At 43.3% G+C, this 20,516-nt stretch overlaps 1 protein-coding gene across 3 annotated transcripts in view; it reads left to right on the forward strand.

Moving 5' to 3' along the window:
- LOC141156683 (cytochrome P450 3A8-like) overlaps positions 1-20,516 on the forward strand; it is a 476,433-nt gene that overhangs the window by 317,448 nt on the left and 138,469 nt on the right. For all 3 annotated transcript variants that reach the window (XM_073642945.1, XM_073642936.1, XM_073642955.1), the window contains one exon: positions 15,335-15,387. In XM_073642945.1, the coding sequence (XP_073499046.1) occupies positions 15,335-15,387 (53 nt within the window). The remainder of the gene's footprint in view (positions 1-15,334; positions 15,388-20,516) is intronic.

The raw sequence follows: 20,516 nt of genomic DNA on the forward strand, positions 1-20,516 counted from the left end.
GACAGGATGGACGGGAACTAAACAAATCTTATGGCAGTCCTGCCCCCAGCGAAGGACTTCTCCGGTCTGCCAATCAAGCACGGGTGCATGTTTCTGAAGCCAAGGTAGGCCTAGCAAGAGGGCGTGACAGAGTCCAAGCAGAACATGGAAGAAGATGCACTCAGAGTGCAGCATTCCCACCTGCAGAGTAATGGATTCGGTGATGAGTTGGATGGGACGTGGTAAGAGACCCCCATCCACGGCAGCGACAGATAAGGGTACAGTCAGAGGTTTGGTGGGAATGCGGTATTTTTCTACCAGGGACTGAGAAATGAGATTTCCGGCAGCTCCAGAGTCAAGTTGGGCTAGTTCAAAATAACGGTTCTCCCCGCAGATGATAGAGACCGACAACAACAGAGATGGAGAGGGTTTATTCTTGTCTAGGACGACCTCTCTGAGCGATCCTAGACACAGGCGTTTCCTGACCTCTCCGGGCAGGAACGGATCCGGTGCTCCTTACTGCCACAGTAGAAGCAGCTCCCCTCAGCTTGGCGTAACTCTTGACGGGTTTTGACCATTTTGGTCTGGTCGAACTGCATAGGTTCGGGTGAGTGCGCCTGGGGAGTAGCGGGAGAAGAGACGGGTTTCTGAAAGGTAGGGGCTAGACATGGAAACCTCCTCTCACGGGTGACCTCTTTGGCGCGCTCCTGGAACCGGATGTCAATCCGGGTGGCAAGAGTTATTAAGTCGTCGAGAGTGGTAGGAATGTCCCGACCGGCGAGTTCATCTTTAATATGGCCGGACAGACCCTCCCAAAAGACAGACACCAGGGCGTCGTTATCCCAGGCCAGCTCTGAAGCAAGGGTACGGCCCACGGTGAGATCTCCTTGATGGAGGCGTAGCAGAGATGATGCGGATTAGGTCTTCCGTCCGAGTTCGTCGAAGACTTTCCGGAAAGCCGTGAGAAAGGCTGGCAGGTTGGACACCAGGGGGTCTCCTCTCTCCCATAGAGGATTTAGCCAAGCCAGTGCCTCCCCCGTGAGATGGGACATGATGAAGGCTACTTTGGCCCGGTCGGAGATAAACTGGTGGGACAGGAGTTCAAAGTGCAGGGTGCACTGGTTTATGAAGCCCCGAGCTTGAGCGGGGTCGCCTCCGAAGCGAGGAGGTGCAGAAAGCCGGGGTCCGGGGCAGGATGCCATGGTATTGGTGGGCAGCGGCACTGCCGGGTTGAGAGTCATGACACTAGCGGTGGTTGCTGGCGGAGCAGTCAGAGTGTCCAGGCGAGAGTTGACATTCCGCAGGTGACTCAGGATGGTCTCCTGTTGGGACCTCTGACGGGACAGTTCATGACATAGGTCCGAGAGCGAGGGAGCTTGGGTGCCACCGGGTTCCATGGCCCGAGCAAACTTTAACGGGTCTGGGAGGTGGAACCTCTGAGCAACTATACAAAGGGGCAGTCCTTGTAAGGAAGCGGGTGGCTCCCAGGGAAGGCGGGCTGGCAGTCACGGCTAGTGACGGGGACAGTCTCTGGGTAAGAGGGCAGGAGGTCACGTCAAGTGACAGGGACAGTCTCTGGGTAAGAGGGCAGGAGGTCACGGCAAGTGACGGGGACAGTCTCTGGGTAAGAGGGCAGGAGGTCATGGCAAGTGACGGGGACAGTCTCTTGACAGGCGGGTGGTCACGGCAAGTGACGGCTGAGCCTCCAGGTAGGCTAGCAGGCAGGTAGCAGGTGGACGCTCCCAGGTGAGCGGGCGAGAGTCACTGGACAGGCAGGTGGTCACAGCAAGTGACGGCTGAGCCCCCAGGTAGGCTAGCAGGCAGGTAGCAGATGGACGCTCCCAGGTGAGCGAGCGAGAGTCCCCGGACAGGCAGGTGGTCACGGCAAGTGACGGCTGAGCCTCCAGGTAGGCTAGCAGGCAGGTAGCAGGTAAGCGCTCCCAGGTGAGCGGGTAAGAGTCTCTGGACAGGCAGGTGGTCACAGCACGTGACGGCAGAGCCTCCAGGTAGGCTAGCAGGCAGGTAGCAGGTGAGCACTCCCAGGTGAGCGGGTAAGAGTCTCTGGACAGGCAGGTGGTCACAGCACGTGATGGCAGAGCCTCCAGGTAGGCTAGCAGGCAGGTAGCAGGTGAGCAGGCAGACGGATCCATAGACAGACTGGCAGGGCTGGTAGACAGACTGTCGGACCGCAGGAATAACAGTAGATAGACACGAGTCAGGCAGGTATCAGACAGGAAATTGGCAGGTAACTGGCAGGTAACTGGCAGGTAACTGGTAACGGGACCTGAGGGCTGAAGCAGAGTGATGAACTATGCTACAACATTGCTCGGGCACCTCCATTTTGGAGGAGGTGCCTTATATATGGAGAGATCCTCCGACCATTGGCCGGGGACTCCTTAGGACGGCGCGCGCGGCCCCTTTAAGAGAGGGGGAGCGCGCGCGCGCCCTAAGCACAGTGGCCGGGAAGGAGTGTGCGCTGCCAGCAGAGGCACGGAGCGGAGAGGTGAGGGGAACGGCGTCCCTGCCTTGCAGGAGGCACGGACGCCGACGCTACAGGAATGTTATTAGAAGATCCTTAACCTTTTCACTCAGACCAGCAAGAAATAAACATTTCAGAGCAGGATCATTCCATTTAACTTCTGAGGCCCATCTCCTGAAATGTGTGCAATAATTTTCAACATCACCTAACACCTGATTCAAATGCCTGAGTTCTGCCTCAGCAGATGAGATTCGATCAGGATCGTCATATAACAGCCCCATAGCAGAAAAAAATTCTTCAACAGACCTTAAACACGGATCAGATCATTAGGTTGGAGAGAAAAGGCCCACCCCTGTGGTTCATTGCGCAAAAGTGACATAATAAAACCAATGTGCTGTGATTTATTCCCAGAGGACCTTGGTCTCAAACAAAAATATAACAAACAAGCATTTTTAAAGGAAAAAAAATCTTGCTGTTTACCATACAAAACATCAGGCAGTCCTACCATGGGTTCGACAAAATGCGCTCCGGAACAGCTACTCACGTGTTGCTGAAGCTCGGCCACCTCCAGAGACAATCCCTGCAGGCGTTGAGCCAAATCGTGGATGGAAACCATACTGATCCCCGAATTTCTTTCCTTTAAGTTTTTTGGGCTGGACTTACTGTTATGATCTGCAACATGAACTAAGGAAAGATAGGGGAAAGCTGTCCCTAGAGTAAGACTAAGCTGAATCCCTATGATGTAGCGGGCTGCCTGTTCCTAGTGAACAGACCCGCCTTAGTCCTCGGCTAGTCTGAACGAAGACCTATAGCATAACGGGAGGGGTCCCTAAAAGAACTAAGGACTGAGACAAAAATGGGACGCCTCCTAAACAGAAAAGTAGTTGCAGAACACAAAAAGACAAACTGACAAAAAAGTACTAGAGGTCCCAGAAGGACCAAGCGAACTGACAGAGAAAGGCACAGAAGCACCTCGCTAGAGAAACAGACAAACACTGAAGTCCAGCACAGCCAGAAGGGCGGAGCTGGAATATAAAGGCAGATGGTCACGTGACCGCAAAACCAAGTTGGAAAAAACAAACAGGAGGGTTCTAACAGATACAGGACAGAACCTGGCAACTCAGTTGCACAGAACACACTGAAAGAAAGCTTTGCTCAGGCACCTCCCACAGGGTGGGGGAGGTTTAAGTATCCAGTGTCTCACAGCAATAGGCTGGGGACGCATTAGGACTGCGCACACTGTAGCTTTAAGAATCAGGAAGTAACAGCGCCGCCGCCCTAAGCCAGCAGACAAGAGACATGCACACAGCAAGCAGAGGAGTACAGTGCACAGCCTGGACTGATAGGTAAGTTGGTGGTCTTGCATGGTGGGAGATGGTAAGCCATGCCAGCATGCCGCCAGGAATGTTACACACTGCATAGTCCAACACTATGGGAGACCCACTTCATAATAATTGGAACATTTTTCATGAGGCCCTCTGACCTCCACGTCTCTTCTAAGGGGCATTGGAGTGCCTCCAAATTTTTGGCAACCCTTGCATTCACTGCATAGGCAAACACAATGGGAAACCCACTTCCTAACAGTGGGAACATTGTTTTCAGGAGGCCCTCTGACCTCCACGTCTCTTCCAAGGGGCATTGGAGTGCCTACAAATTTTTGGCAAACCTCGCATTCACTGCATAGGCCAACACTATGGAAGACCCACTTCCTAATAATGGGAACATTTTTTCATGAGGCCCTCTACGTCTCTTCCAGGGGGCATTGGAGTGCCTCCAAATTTTTGGCAACCCTTGCATTCACTGCATAGGCAAACACAATGGGAAACCCACTTCCTAATAATGGGAACATTGTTTTCAGGAGGCCCTCTGACCACCACGTCTCTTCCAAGGGGCATTGGAGTGCCTCCAAATTTTTGGCAACCCTTGCATTCACTGCATAGGCAAACACAATGGGAGACCCACTTCCTAATAAGGGGAACATTGCTTCTAGGAAGCCCTCCTCTAAGTCTCTTCAAAGGAGTATTGGGGTGCGTCCAAATTTTCAAAGGCGTATTGGGGTGCGTCCAAATTTTGGGCAGCCCTGCCACTCACTGCATACGCAATAACAGTATAGGAGACCCATTCTTTAGTAATGGGAACAACAAAGCCTAGCCAGCTGATGGCTCTCTAAGAATAGTGAGGGCCGACTGCTGGCCCTTTAAGAATAGTAAAGGCCGCCTGATGGCCCTATAAAAATAGGCTTTGTGACTTTCAGAGTCCCTCCTTCATAAAAGAAACAGGATGTGTCTGATCATGTCTCACACACGACATGGCCAAATAAGGTTGTAAAATGTTAAAATGACATTTCCCGGTGAATGCATTTGTCACGGTTGAAAGCAATGCAAAAGTGCATCAAAAACTCTACGTGTAAACATAGCCCAAGGTACAGTGGAGCATTTTTGTTTTTGGTTATTTATTTTGCCTTATATACAATTCATTACCCTGGAAAGGATGTTCCTTAACATATTCCCCAGGAAAATCCATTTTGGTTTATTTTTTGTATGAATGCTGTGTACTATTGAGTCTTTGTGAAGGAAAAGCCTGTGGTTGTGTATGCATTAAAACTGTGCTTTACTGTGCTACTGGATAGACTGTACTAATGTGCTGCGAAGAAGATTGTACTGTTGTTACTGGAGCCTGTTGCTCAAAGAGACACTTAAATTGTACTGGCCATGCCTGATTAAATGTTACTGCTCTACCGTTTCTGAGGACTCTTGTCAAATGTGTCTGGTCAGTAATTGAATTTTAAGCAAGATAGTTAAAATATAACATTTATTAGATATATATTAAACTTTTCTTTAGGTAAAAAACCCCTAATGGGCCAATATAATGAACCCTGGGTCTTCTGAATTACCATCAATAGCTTATAATTGTGTATACATGCAAACCACACCTCAAAATGCCAAATACCAAGTATGTAGGGTTTAACCGCTTCCCGACCGCCCACTGTAAACGTCCGCGCTGCCTGGGCTCTGTGCAGCGCGGACGTTTAAAAACGGTGGGGGGTCCTGCAAGCGCTGCAGGAGCGGTGCAGGGCGATAGCTCTGACAGGGAACATCATCGGGACCTGATTGGATCAGGTCCCAGTGATGTTAACCCTTTGCTGTCTTCTATATGCCGCGATCTATAGTGATTGCGGCATATAGAAGACAGCTGGAGGAGAGGGGGTCGTCCACTTACCTCTCTGACGACCCCTGATATCTTCCAGGACCTTGGGTTGCTATGGCAGCTGGAGGTAACATGACCGCCTCCAGCTCTGCCATATATGTTGTCCTGCCAGGCTCAGCCTGCAGCCTGCAGCTGAAGCCTGGCAAGAGACTCTGACTGTGAAAGTCAGTGAAGATCTCATTCAATGTAATATATGTCTATTACATTACATGAGATCAGGGATCAGAAAAATAAAAATTAATGTCCCATACAGGGACTAAGTAAAAATGTAAAAAAAAGTAAAAAAAATGTTTTGAAACTGTTAAAAAAAAATACAAAATAAATGAAAATAAATAAATAAAATATTAAACCGATAAATCCGTATATTTATGCAAAAATAAAAAAAGTACACATATTTGGTATTGCCGCGTCCGAAACAACCCGAGCTATAAAACTGTCACACTAATTAACTCCTTCTGTGCACACTGTAATAAAAATAAATAAAAAACGGAGCAAAAACTATGCTTTTTCCTCATATCGCCAAACAAAAAGTGGAAAAAAATGCGATCAAAAAGCAAAATGGAAATAAAAATGGTACCGCTGAAAACGTCATCTTTTTCCGCAAAAAAAAGCCGCCATACAGCTCCATCAGCCGAAAAATAAAAAAGTTATAGCTCTCAGAATAAAGCAATGCAAAAAAAATTTTTTTTCTATAAAATTGTTTTATTGTGTAAAAGCGCCAAAACATAAAAAAAATATACAGTAAGTGTAGTATCGCTGTAAACGTACTGACCTGAAGAATAACACTGCTTGATCACTTTTACCACACGCAGAACGGCATAAAAAAAAACCTCAAAAAACAATTCCTGAATTGTTGGTTTTTGTTAATTTTACCTCCCAAAAAACGGAATAGAAAGCGATCAAAAATGTCCCGTACCCAAAAATGGTACCAATAAAAATGTCAACTCGTCCCGCAAAAAACAAGCCATCACATGACTCTGTCGGCTGAAATATGGAAAAATTATAGCTCTCAAAATATAGCGATGCAAAAACTAGATTTTGCAAAAAAAAAGCGTCTCTTAGTGTGTGACAGCTGTCAGTCATAAAAACCCGATATAAATCTGGTATCTCTGTAATCGCACCGACCCGAAGAATAAAGTAATCTAATCAGTTATATCACACTAGGAATGGTGTAAAAAAATAAATAAAACCAATTCTTCACCTGCTACTGATTTGTTTATTATGTCTCCCAAAGATCGCAGTATGGCTCGGCATACATTTATCCTGCGCTGAGCACTTACGCCAGAGTTTCCGTGAAAATCTCTGAAATATGTGATTCAGCCGGAACCCATGACGGAAGATTCCCTGTAATGAGGCAGATATAGGCCACTGTGGATGCCGTCTGGCCTGTGATCCCACGGTGTCATTTGTTTTAGGCGTGCATAAAAGCGCGGTTGAAAAGGACACCACTAAACAGAGGCCAGACGGAGTCCAGAGAAACTCTGCTGCCTCATTACAGTGAATGGATCCCGCAGGGGTTTCATCTGAATTACATCACTTGGAAATTTAGATGGAAACCCCGATGTAAGTGCTCAGCCTAGAGCGCCGGATAAATGTTACGTAAAATGTTCCCAATAAAAGCTTCAACTCAGTCCTCAAAAAAAGCTAGTCCCCACTCAGGTCCGTCATCTGTTAAAAATATAAGGGACTTCCAAGTTACTGGTAGCAGAAAGGCTCTGGAAAAGCAAAATGGCCCTTGCCCCCCAAAAGAAATTCAGAAAATTTTGTGCTCCCAAATCCAAATGCCTATTCTACAATAATTTGTTCTCCAATTGTCAAATAGTGCTCCGTCCCCCCCAGATCTCGCCGTATGGCTGAGTGGTACGATACAGCCACATATGGGGTATTGCCACTTTTAGAAGAAATTGTGTGACACATTTCGGCACCATTTTTACCCATTGCCCTGTGTGAAAATGTAAAATCTGAGGGTAAAACATTTTTTTGTGGTAAAAATACAATTATGTTTATACCATTATAATTACGTTTATACACTGCCCAATGGTATAAATTTAAAAATTAAAAAATACTCACTACTTCCCTAGATGAATTCCTTGAGAGGTGTAGTTTACAAAATGGGGTCACTTGTGGGGGTCTCTGCTGTTTTGGCATGTCAGCGACTCTTCAAATGTGACAAGGTGTCTGCAACCTATCCCAGCCAACATAGCGCTCCTTTCTTTTCCGAACCCTGCCGTACACCAAAGCAGTGGTTTTCCCCCACATATGGGGTATCAGCGTACTCAGGAGAAATTGTGCAACAAATTTCATGGTGCAATTTATCCTATTACCCTTATGATAATGCAAAATTACGGGATGAAAAACGTTTTTGTGGGAAAAATGTGAAAATTTTATTTTTACAGCTGATTATTATAAACTTCTGTGAAGCACCTTGGGGTTCAAGGTGCTCACCACACATCTAGATAAGTTCCCTAAGGGGTCTAGTTTCCAAAATGGTGTCACTTGTGGGGGTTTCCACTGTTTAGGCACATCAGGGGCTCCCCAAATGCAACATGGCGTCCGCTAATTATTCAAACAAATTTTACATTCAAAAAGTCAAATGGCGCTCCTTCCCTTCCAAACCCTGCCGTGCGCTCAAACAGTGGTTTGCCTCCACATATGGGGTATCAGCGTGTTCAGGAGAAACTGCACAACAAATCTCATGGTGCAATTTATCCTATTACCCTTATGATAATGCAAAATTAAGGGATGAAAAACGTTTTTGTGGGAAAAATGTGAAAATTTTATTTTTACAGCTCAATATTATAAACTTCTGTGAAGCACCTTGAGGTTCAAGGTGCTCACCACACATCTAGATATGTTCCCTAAGGGGTCTAGTTTCCAAAATGGTGTCACTTGTGGGAGGTTTCCACTGTTTAGGAACATCAGGGGCTCTCCAAACGCAACATGGCGTCTGCTAATTATTCAGACAAATTTTACATTCAAAAAGTCTAATGGCGCTCCTTCCCTTCCGAGCCCTGCTGTGCGCCCAAACAGTGGTTTTCCCTCACATATGGGGTATCAGCGCGCTCAAGAGAAATTGCACAAAAAATTTGGGGGTCCTTTTTTTCCTGTTACCCCTGTGAAAATAAAAAAAATTGGGTCTAAAGTAACATTTTTGTGAAAAAAGTTAAATGTTAATTTTTTTCTTCCACATTTCAAAAATTCCTGTGAAGCACCTGAAGGGTTAATAAAGTTCTTGAATGTGGTTTTGAGCACCTTGAGGGGTGCAGTTTTTAGAATGGTGTCACTTTTGGGTATTTTCTGTCATAAAGACCCCTCAAAGTGACTTCAAATATGATAGGGTCCCTAAAAAAATGTTTTTGTAAATTTTGTTGGAAAAATGAGAAATCGCTGGTCAACTTTTAACCCTTATAGCTCCTTAACAAAAAAAAATTTTGGTTCCAAAATTGTGCTGATGTAAAGTAGACATGTGGGAAATGTTATTTATTAACTATTTTGTGTGACGTATCTCTCTGATTTAAGGGCATGAAAATTCAAAATTTGAAAATTGCAAAATTTTCAAAATTTTCATCAAATTTCTGATTTTTTCACAAATAAACGCAAGTGATATCGAAGAAATTTTACCACTATCGTGAAGTACAATATGTCCCGAAAAAACATTCTCAGAATCAGGGGAATCCGTTGAAGCATTCCAGAGTAATTACTTCATAAAGTGACAGTGGTCAGAATTGAAAAAATTGGCCCGGTCATGAAGGCAAAAACAGGCTCTGGTGCAAAGTGGTTAAAAAAGTTAGCCTCAATTCATCCAGAGCACTGAGGATCATATAGTTAAATATTACCCTTACTAGTATTGGTTAGCATTTTTAATAACAATCATATAGAGATACCATGTATGCGCTCAAAAAATTAGGCATACAATTAAATCCCACATGCCCTTTAACAAAAAAGATACCATGGACTATACAGTAAAATCCCACATGACCTCTATTCAAAAAGGTACCGTGGACTATGTCAGGGAAAATCAACAAAGCCTCACTGAAAGAATCCTTCGGGTTGTTGTTATGCCAAGCAAAATGAAACAATCTCACCCAATCCTAAAGTGCATCATGGCTTGATTCATCCTGGTGTAATGTCATCCTATTATTCATGACCAAAACATATTGGAGATATCCTGCTCCTCCTAAAATAGATTCATCAGGGGAGACTGAAAAAGGGGCTGAGGGTTTCCATCATTACAAGCAGCCCTTATCCTCCTCTCAAAAGACCCAGGGTTCCACCTGTCACCTCCTACACCGTGTCTCCTTTAAACTGCCGCGCTGAACAACACGCCGCTATGTCACTTCCGGTCACGTGTCCTGGTATATCCGGTTTCTGGAACGCAAACCATCAGGTGGAACGCATACGGGATCCCGCCGACGTCACATCCGGTGACGTCCTCCCTGTTTCCGGTTACTGGAACGCATGTATGCATCAATGAGGTGTATCTCAGGCACTTACACTAGCGCTTCAATAAGACCAAAACCGCCGATCCTAAACTGGACTCCACAGAGCGGTGGTTGGGGAGGGAGGAAGGAACAAAGTAATCCACTACCCCAGTCAAAAAAACTGGGAGGTATAATACACCTCCTCACCTTCATTTTCAGATATATTCGCCACTCTAATCACGCAGCAACATATCAGATAATGGGACAAAATTTTTATAACAAATCAACTTTTAAAAAAAAAAAAGGAAGCATCCATCGTCCCACCCCTTAAGGGTTAAGCATGGCCTCCCACCATAGGGCTATCTTCACCAGACAGCTAAGCAGGCATGAATAGGAGGCTAAGACCAACACATATTTGTCCACAACAAACCATTTAGAACATTGCCCAAAAGGCTAAACCAAGGGTCAGCATCTGAAGTACGGGGTAGAGAGAACAACACACACCATAGGGTAGGCAAATAAATGGTATATTTCTAAAATTGAATGAAGGAAACCTTTGCGAAAAAGGAAGCCCCATAAAAGAGGCCAAAAGGATACTGCATGGCACACAAAATCTTTTCTACACTGGCCCTACGCCCCAATCCCTACCTGACAGCGAAGGTTGGCACCCTAGACCTGCTCAGTGGCGCCCCCACTCAACGACGGCTGTCCCTACACTCCTTTCCCTAGATAGTCCCTCGACCTATAGGAAACATTTATACGAGATTTGTTCATTAAGTCCACTAGGTGCCAGTGTATCCATTTGGCCTCTCTTTGAAGTAGAGCCTTATCCCAATTCCCACCTATCTGTGGAAACTTGACCTTATCAATACCTATAAACCTAACCGAATCAACTTTGCCCTCATGCATGGTGTTAACATGTTTAGCTAGGGGTGTGTCCTTTTTATTAGCAATATCACGCAAATGTTCACCTATATGCTTCCTGAGTTCTCTTTTCGTTTTACCCACATATTCGATATTACATTGACATGTGGCTTTGTAAATAATCCCTTTGGATCTGCAATTTATGAAGGAATTAATATAGTGTATTTCTCCAGTCACTTTACTCTCAAAAGTTTTACTCTGTATGATCACCTTACATGCCACACATCCACTAAATTTAAAGCACCCCTTGCCAGTTGATCTAAGCCATTCAGTACCCGCTTCACCAACATAATGGTTTTTTACAAGCTTATCTCGAAGGGATCTACCCCTACGGTATGTAATCTGTTGGGTGGACTTAACATAGCTCCCTATGTCTTCATCCATCTGAAGGATCTTCCAGTGCTTCTGGAGAATTTTTCTGACCTCATGTGCCTTATTTGAGTAGGTAGTAATCACTCTACATGTGTCATTTATTCCCTGATCCTGTGGAGATGGATAAAGAAGAGTCATATGATCCTTCGCCAGAGTTTCCTCATAGGCCTTGGCTAGGACTTTTTTGGGATACCCGCTTTCAATAAATCTATCCCGTAATTCAGAGGCCTGCTGATCAAAAACCACATTATCTGAACAGTTTCTACGAACCCTCAGATACTGGCCCTTTGGGATCCCTTTCTTCAAGGGCAAGGGGTGATTGCTCTCCCATTTCAGTAATAAATTTGTAGCTGTTTTTTTACGATATGTCGAGGTAGAGATACTACCATCCTCATTCTTACATAACAAGATATCCAGAAAAGGCAAGGTATTAATACCTACTTCACATGTAAACCGCAAATTAAGACTATTTTTGTTGAGTGCCTTCACAAAGGTATGAAATTGTATGGAGTCCCCCTTCCAAAAAATTAGGATATCATCAATATACCGTATCCATAGGGATATCCTCTCACTACCTTCCACAGTACGTTCCCCAAACACAATTGTTTCCTCCCACCAGCCCAGGTAAATATTGGCGTACGATGGGGCACAGGGACTCCCCATCGCAGTCCCCCTGAGCTGGTGGAAGTATTGGTTGTAAAATAGAAAGACATTTATGTTCAGACAAAACTCAATAGACTTTTTAATAAATTCATTGTGGTCGGCGAATTGACATCCTCTGCTACTCAAAAAGTATTCCACTGCCTCCAGGCCCTTTTCATGGGGAATTGATGAATACAGGGATTCCACGTCTATACTAGCCAACATTACATCAGGATCCACAGATATGCCATCCAGTTTTCTCAATAGGTCACTAGTATCTCTAATGTGTGAATTAAGGCCAATGACAAATGGTCTCAAGATTTTATCGAGATAAAAACCCAAATTTTGGGTAAGACTGTCCACCCCTGCCACTATAGGACGTCCTTTCAAAGGACTCGTCCCCTTATGCACCTTGGGGAGGCTATAGAAAGTGGCCATTATCGGGAATTTAGGGCAGATAAAATCGAATTCTTTCTTACTGATAATCCCACTTGTCAGGCCCTCAGATGCCAACAATTTCAAATCATCCAAATATTCACCAGTAGGATTGCCCCTCAAGACCCTATAACAGTCTTTATCACACAAAATATTCAGGCACATCTGATGATAATTTCTGGAATCCATAACCACAACATTGCCCCCTTTATCGGAGGACTTAATAGTAATTGACTGATCCCCTTCCAAATTACATAAAGCCTGAATCTCGAGTTTTGTCAGATTATATTTATATCTCGTTTTTTTCTTTTCCAAGGCGGTAAGGTCTTCTGTGACCAGGTCCAGAAACACATCAATGGGGCCAACATCAACCTGTGGTGGCGGCATATTAGTATTTTTCAATTGTAAATCAGTAAAGGGACCCCTGCCCTCCAAATTAGGGTCTGGTAAACCCAAGTCAAAAAGAATCCTAATGTCAACCAATAAATCATCTGATACCCCCAGATCGGAACAAGTGAGTTTGTTCATCTGAGCAAAGTATTTCCTCCATTTAACCTTACGAACAAATAGGTTTACATCTTTCACTGCATCAAATGATTTATATCCTGTGCCTGAGAGAAGCTGCAGCCTTTGGTCGCCATGAGTAACGGTTCCCCCAGGATGCCAACGAATTCTTGAAACCGGTCTCGCCCCTATCTGAACTTAGGTGGCGTATGTGTAACATATGCCTTGGTTCTTGACGTGCGAAGTCTGAGTTTCGGTGCTTGACCATCGATGTCTCACCTACCTCGGTCTCCAGTCACCCTTCGGATGCTCTGCCTCTTAGCCCACCAGTTTCCAAGTCCTTTAGCAAAGGCATTTCTTCCAGGAGACCTGCAATCTCCATACATCCAGCACGTGTGAAACAAACAGCTCCGGAGCTGTTACTTCCAGGCCCACCCCATACCAGTACTTTACCAGTGACTTTATCACAACACACAGACACACAAGTCTATAAAGAAGGATCCTCTACAGCAGGGGTGCACAGCCTGTGGCACAAAAGACACTCGCGGCTTGGTATGTCATTCTGTGCGACCCCCCCCCAACCATATGGACAGAAAAATGGTTGACTGACAGGCTAACTGTATCTGAGCAGCCACACATAGAAGAGTAGTAGCAGCAGCTGAGGAGCAGGCAGGGACTAGCAAGTACTAATGGCACCCTATGTAGACATTTCAGGGTGCCTCATACATCAGGAGAATTAGGTCTCTTATCTTATTTGAAACTCCGGAAAATCGTATGTGAATTAGACAGGTGGCCTTCCCTGTCTGTGGCTCGCTCCACTGTAGATTATAGGAGTTCTGAATCTTTAGGCAGTAAGCAAAAACCCATGATCTATTGTAGAAAGGCATGTCCATGACCTCTTCCTCTTTAGGACTTATTCACACAGTTTGTTACGAGGATTTAGTAAAGGATTTTACTGCAAATGTACATAAAATTGCTTCAAATACTCTTTGAATAAGCTTCATATTGGTTTTACTGTGAAATGTTCAAAATAACGTGAAAGAATCAGCACTGTGTGCACTTGTAAAGAGACAAGACATTGTACCAGAACAGCGAGGAGATGTGGCAAAGGGGAGGGGTCTGATCAGGAGCCCGGGTACAGTATTGTCAGGGAAACGAGCTGAGGAGAAAAACAGCACGTTTGCAAGTTCTGAGGTGATTCTGGCACCAAGGAGAGAGACAAGAGGAGCGACAGCAGCGACCGGAGCTCCTGTCAGGAAGAAAGGTGCCACATATCCGCCCAGACGTCAATGGTCAAGCCCTGAAGACCCGAAAGATGCCAATCAAGGTTCATCACCCAGGTGACTTTGGTTGACAGGTCGGGAGCAGGTTGCAGGGCATGGTTCTCAGATGTGTGTGCCAGAGACATATGGTACCGGGCACAGATAGAGGGAAAGCCAATAGTCAGACGGGGACCAGCAGACGCCAGAGCGGCATCGCAAAAGTGGATAAAGATTGACGGGGGAAACGAGCAGCGAGTTGTGATAGGAACCGAGTATTGCCAAAGCTTTAAAAGACAGACCCTTGGCAGGTATAGTTAATGACAATCTAGTTCCCCTTCCCTTCAATAGATCATTTTAAACTACCAGCCCTTGAATTCTAGTGTATTCTGATAATTTATTCTGTTATGTGATTTCCTGCTTATTTTACTGTCAAACATTATAAAGAAATTGTTACCATATAATACGTGTTTTATAATTAATATTAGTTGTTAAATATACACTAAAGGAGCTTTACCCATTAAAATCAGTCGGAAACTTATTCAAAGAGTATGGTTTTTGATGTGGATTTAGGAGCAGAATCTATTTCTAAATTTTCTTTTAAAAATACTCAATGTGAACATAGCATTAGAGGGCTGATTTTAGGTGGTAAGAGTTCTGGAAGTTGAATTTATTTTACATACTTTCGATATGCTACAAATGTCCCAGAAGGTAATACCATTTTAATTTTTAGCGCAGCCCCTGGATTGGTTCAGTATGACAATGTGGCTGTGGGCCAAAAAATGTTGTGCACCCATGCTCTAGAGCTCGGTGCAGAAAATGGAACATGTAGCAGCAATTTTGAATGTTAGAGAAGTAGCATATGAGATTGTATAACAGAAGCAGAAATGTCGTCACACACCAGAGACAGAGCAATGTCCCAATTTCAAGGTGAATAATATTAGCTATATCGCTCTGATTTAGTGTTTTTTGGGGGCTTGCTACATCTGTCTGTAATAACCAAATTCATAAACTAGTTACTCTATCTACAGCTAACAATGTTCTTTCCTTATTTTGCAGATTATCACTTTTTTACTACTTATTTATAAAGCAAATACTTTTTGTGTTTTTAGGGACTTTTTACATTTGACATGGAATGTTTCAAAAAATATGGAAAAATATGGGGGTAAGTAAACGATATATAACGGAGAATTTGAAAAAACTGGCCGGCACTTTCAAAACAAGAAATAGATGTGAACAGGTGCTTACTAGGAGCAGCTACCTCTACAGTGCTGGCCAAAAGTATTGGCACCCCTGCAATTCTGTCAGATAATACACAGTTTCTTCCTGAAAATGATTGCAATCACAAATTCTTTGGTATTATTCTCTTCATTTAATTTGCTTGCATGGAAAAAACACAAAAGAGAAAGAAGCAAAAATCAAATCATTGATCATTTCACACAAAACTCCAAAAAAGGGCCGGACAAAAGTATTGGCACCCTCAGCCTAATACTTGGTTGCACAACCTTCAGCCAAAATAACTGCGAACAACCGCTTCCGGTAACCATCAATCAGTTTCTTACAATGCTCTGCTGGAATTGTAGACCATTCTTCTTTGGCAAACTGCTCCAGGTCCCTCATATTTGAAGGGTGCCTTCTCCAAACTGCCATTTTGAGATCTCTCCACAGGTGTTCTATGGGATTCAGGTCTGGATTCATTGCTGGCCACCTTAGAAGTCTACAGTGCTTTCTCTAAAACCATTTTATAGTGCTTTTGGAAGTGTGTTTTGGGTCATTGTCCTGCTGGAAGACCCATGACCTCTGAGGGAGACCCAGCTTTCTCATACTGGGCCCTACATTATGCTGCAAAATTTGTTGGTAGTCTTCAGACTTCATAATGCCATGCACACGGTCAAGCAGTCCAGTGCCGGAGGCAGCAAAGCAACCCCAAAACATCAGGGAACCTCCACCATGTTTGACTGTAGGGACCGTGTTCTTTTCTTTGAATGCCTCTTTTTTTTTCCTGTACACTCTATGTTGATGCTTTTTCCCAAAAAGCTCTACTTTTGTCTCATCTGACCAGAGAACATTCTTCCAAAACGTTTTAGGCTTTCTCAGGTAAGTTTTGGCAAACTTCAGCCTGGCTTTTTTATGTCTCGGGGTAAGAAGTGGGGTCTTCTTGGGTATCCTACCATACAGTCCCTTTTCATTCAGACGCCGACGGATAGTACGGTTTGACACTGTTGTATCCTCGGACTGCAGGGCAGCTTGAACCTGTTTGGAAGTTAGTCGAGGATCTTTATCCACCATCCGCACAATCTAGCGTTGAAATCTCTCGTCAATTTTTCTTTTCCGTCCACATCTAGGGAGGTTAGCCACAGTGCCATGGGCTTTAAACTTCTTGATGACACTGCGCACGGAAGACACAGGAACATTCAGGTCTTTGGAGATGGACTTGTAGCCTTGAGATTGCTCATGCTTCCTCACAATTTGGTTTCTCAAGTCCTCAGACAGTTCTTTGGTCTTCTTTCTTTTCTCCATGCTCAATGTGGTACACACAAGGACACAGCACAGAGGTTGAGTCAACTTTAATCCATGTTAACTGGCTGCAAGTGTGATTTAGTTATTGCCAACACCTGTTAGGTGCCACAGGTAAGTAACAGGTGCTGTTAATTACACGAATTAGAGAAGCATCACATGATTTTTCAAAGGGTGCCAATACTTTTGTCCTCCCCCTTTTTTAGGTTTGGTGTGGAATTATATCCAATTTGGCTTTAGGACAATTCTTTTTGTGTTTTTTTCATTGAAGACAAATTAAATGAAGAGAATAATGCCAAAGAATTTGTGATTGCAATCATTTTCAGGAAGAAACTGAGTATTATCTGACAGAATTGCAGGGGTGCCAATACTTTTGGCCAGCACTGTATATACAACTAACAAACAAAGCAGCACACTGTAATGCTAAGTAGTGTGAATTTGTCACCAGAGAAACTAGTATGAAAAAATTTCTGAAAAGTGAGCATGGTTTAGAGGAAAAGCGTGACATAGCACAGCTCAACAGATTTTGTAATAATTTATGCCAGAATCTGGCGTGAATTATAGCAAAAATGTACTATGGCTCATGAATGGAGTACATTTCTGACCCTGATGCGCAGGCAGGGTGAAAAGATACACTAAATTTATTAAAAGTCATGTTATTCCAGCAGTCTTTCAATCAGGACTAGTGTAATAACCCAAGACTTGCTGAATTTTCTATATTATAAACATATATGTGTCTGGGTGAATAAAGTCCACCTTTTTTACTTATTTCGATTGGAGTGCTGCTTTCATCATGCTGTGTGTATGTATATATATACAGTTGAAACCAGAAGTTTCAGAAGTTTACATACACTATATAAAAAGACACATATGCGTGTTTTTCTCAATATGTGACATGAAATCAGAATAAACCTCTCCCGTTTTAGGTCAGTTAGGATTACCATAATTTTTAATACTTGCCAAATGCCAGAATAATGAGAGAGAGAGAATGTTTAAAAGCATTTTTATTATTTACTGCAAAGTCAAAAGTTTACATACATTTCATTAGTATTTGGTACCATTGCCCTTAAACTGAATGACTTGGGTCAAAGGTTTGGGATATCCTTCCACAAGCTTCTCACAATAGTTGGTCGGAATTTGGGCTCATTCCTCCTTTCAAAACTAGTGTAACTGATCCAGGTTTGTAGGTCGCCTTCCTTGCACCTGCCTTTTCAGCTTTGCCCATAAATTTTCAATAGGATTGAGATCAGGGCTTTGTGATGGCCACTCCAAAATATTGACTTTGTTATCCTTAAGCCACTTTGTTACCATTTTGGCAGTATGCTTCAGGTCATTGTCCATTTGGAAGACACATTTACGCCCTAGCTTTAACTTCCTTGCTGATATCTTGAGATGTTGCTTCAGTATTGCCGCATAATCTTCTTTTCTCATGATGCCATCTATTTTGTGAAGTGCACCGTTCCCTCCTGCAGCAAAACAACCCCACAACATGATGCTGCTACACCCGTGTTTCACAGTTGGGATGGTGTTTTTAGGCTTCATTATGCCCAAAAAGTTCAATTTTAGTTTCATCAGACCACAGGACATGTCTCCAAAAATTAAGGTCTTTGTTTCTGTGTGCATTTGCAAACATTAATCTGTTTTTTTTTATGTTTCTTTTGGAGTAATAGCTTCTTCCTGGCAGAGTGGCCTTTCAGCCCATGTTGATACAGTACTCGTTTCACTGTGGATATTGACACAATCTTACCAGCATCCGCCATCATCTTCACAAGGTCTTTTGCTTTTGTCGTTGGGTTGATATACACATGTCGGACCAAAGCACGTTAATCTCTGGGACACAGAACCCGTCTCCTTCCTGAGTGGTATGATGGCGGAACATTCCCATCTTGTTTGTACTTGCTTATAATTGTTTATACAGATGAACAAGGCACCTTCAGGTGTCTTGACATTGGACCCAAGGATAAGCCATACTTGTGCAAGTCCACAATTCTTTTCTTGATATCTTGGCTGATTTCTTTAGACTTTCCCATGATGCTACATAAAGAAGCAGTGTGTTTCAGCTGTGAACCACACTGCTGAAGCTTCCAAACACATGACATCATCATAAGGGCAGTCCAGAATTGTTAGTATAGGCATAGTAATCTTAGTATATGTAAACTTTTGACTTTGCAGTAAGTAATAAAAATGCCTTAAAACATTCTCTCTCTCTCTCATTATTCTGGCATTTGCCAAATATTAAAAATTATGGTAATCCTAATTGACCTAAGCCGGGAAAGGTTTATTCTGAGTTCAGATATTGAGAAAAACATGCATATGTGTCTTTTTATATAGTGTATGTAGACTTCTGGTTTCAACTGTATAAATATGTGTATATATACAGCATGTATTCGGGGGTACGTTATATATTTTATTTCTATATGTATTCAGTGGGATACCCCTTCAGTGTATATACATATGTATATACTGAAGGGGCATGGTGTGTATTTTTTACTGTGCATAATTTTTTTTAATATATTCTTTAAGTACTGTGTGTATTTTTATATATGTGATACAGGAGGTACATCATATGTTTTATGATATTAAGGGTGCTGAGTGTATGTATTTTGGTCACTTGTACAAAAATTATCTACACTCTGTGCAGAATTATTAGGCAAATGAGTATTTTGATCACATGATACTTTTTATACATGTTGTCCTTCTCCAAGCTGCATAGGCTTGAGAGCCAACTACCAATTAAGTAAATCTGGTGATGTGCATCTCTGTAATGAGGAGGGGTGTTGACTAATGACATCAACACCCTATATAAGGTGTGCTTAATTATTAGGCAACTTCCGTTCCTTTGGCAAAATGGGTCAGAAGAGAGATTTGACGGGCTCTGAAAAGTCCAAAATTGTGAGATGTCTTGCAGAGGGATGCAGAAGTCTTGAAATTTCCAAACTTTTGAAGCGTGATCACCGAACAATCAAGCGTTTCATAGCAAATAGCCAACAGGGTGGCAAGAAGCGTGTTGGTCAAAAAAGGCGCAAAATAACTGTCCATGAATTGAGGAAAATCAAGCGTGAAGCTGCCAAGATGCCATTCGCCACCAGTTTTGCCATATTTCAGAGCTGGAACGTTACTGGAGTATCAAAAAGCACAAGGTGTGCGATACTCAGGGACATGGCCAAGGTAAGGAAGGCTGAAAAACGACCACCTTTGAACAAGAAACATAAGATAAAACATCAAGAATGGGCCAAGAAATACCTTAAGACTGATTTTTCAAAGGTTTTATGGACTGATGAAATGAGAGTGACTCTTGATGGGCCAGATGGATGGGCCAGAGGCTGGATCATTAAAGGGCAGAGAGCTCCACTCCGACTCAGTCCATCATAAAATGTGAGCTCTACAGGGAGGGAAAACAGTACACCTCTCGGAACAGTGTCTGGGAGGCTGTGGTGGCTGCTGCACGCAATGTTGATCGAAAACAGATCAAGCAACTGACAGAATCTATGGATGGAAGGCTGTTGAGTGTCATCATAAAGAAAGGTGGCTATATTGATCACTAATTTTTTTGTTTTTTGTTTTTGCATGTCAGAAATGTTTATTTCTAAATTTTGTGCACTGATATTGGTTTACCTTGTGAAAATAAACAAGTGAGATGGCATTATATTTGGTTTTTATTAAGTTGCCTAATAATTCTGCACAGTAATAGTTACCTGCACAAACAGATATCCTCCTAAGATAGTCAAATCTAAAAAAAACCCACTCCAACTTCCAAAAATATTAAGCTTGGATATT

The sequence above is a fragment of the Phyllobates terribilis genome, unplaced genomic scaffold (assembly GCF_046119375.1).
Source record: "Phyllobates terribilis strain yellow unplaced genomic scaffold, ASM4611937v1 Scaffold_1__5_contigs__length_1240528914, whole genome shotgun sequence".
In the NCBI taxonomy this organism is placed as follows: domain Eukaryota; kingdom Metazoa; phylum Chordata; class Amphibia; order Anura; family Dendrobatidae; genus Phyllobates; species Phyllobates terribilis.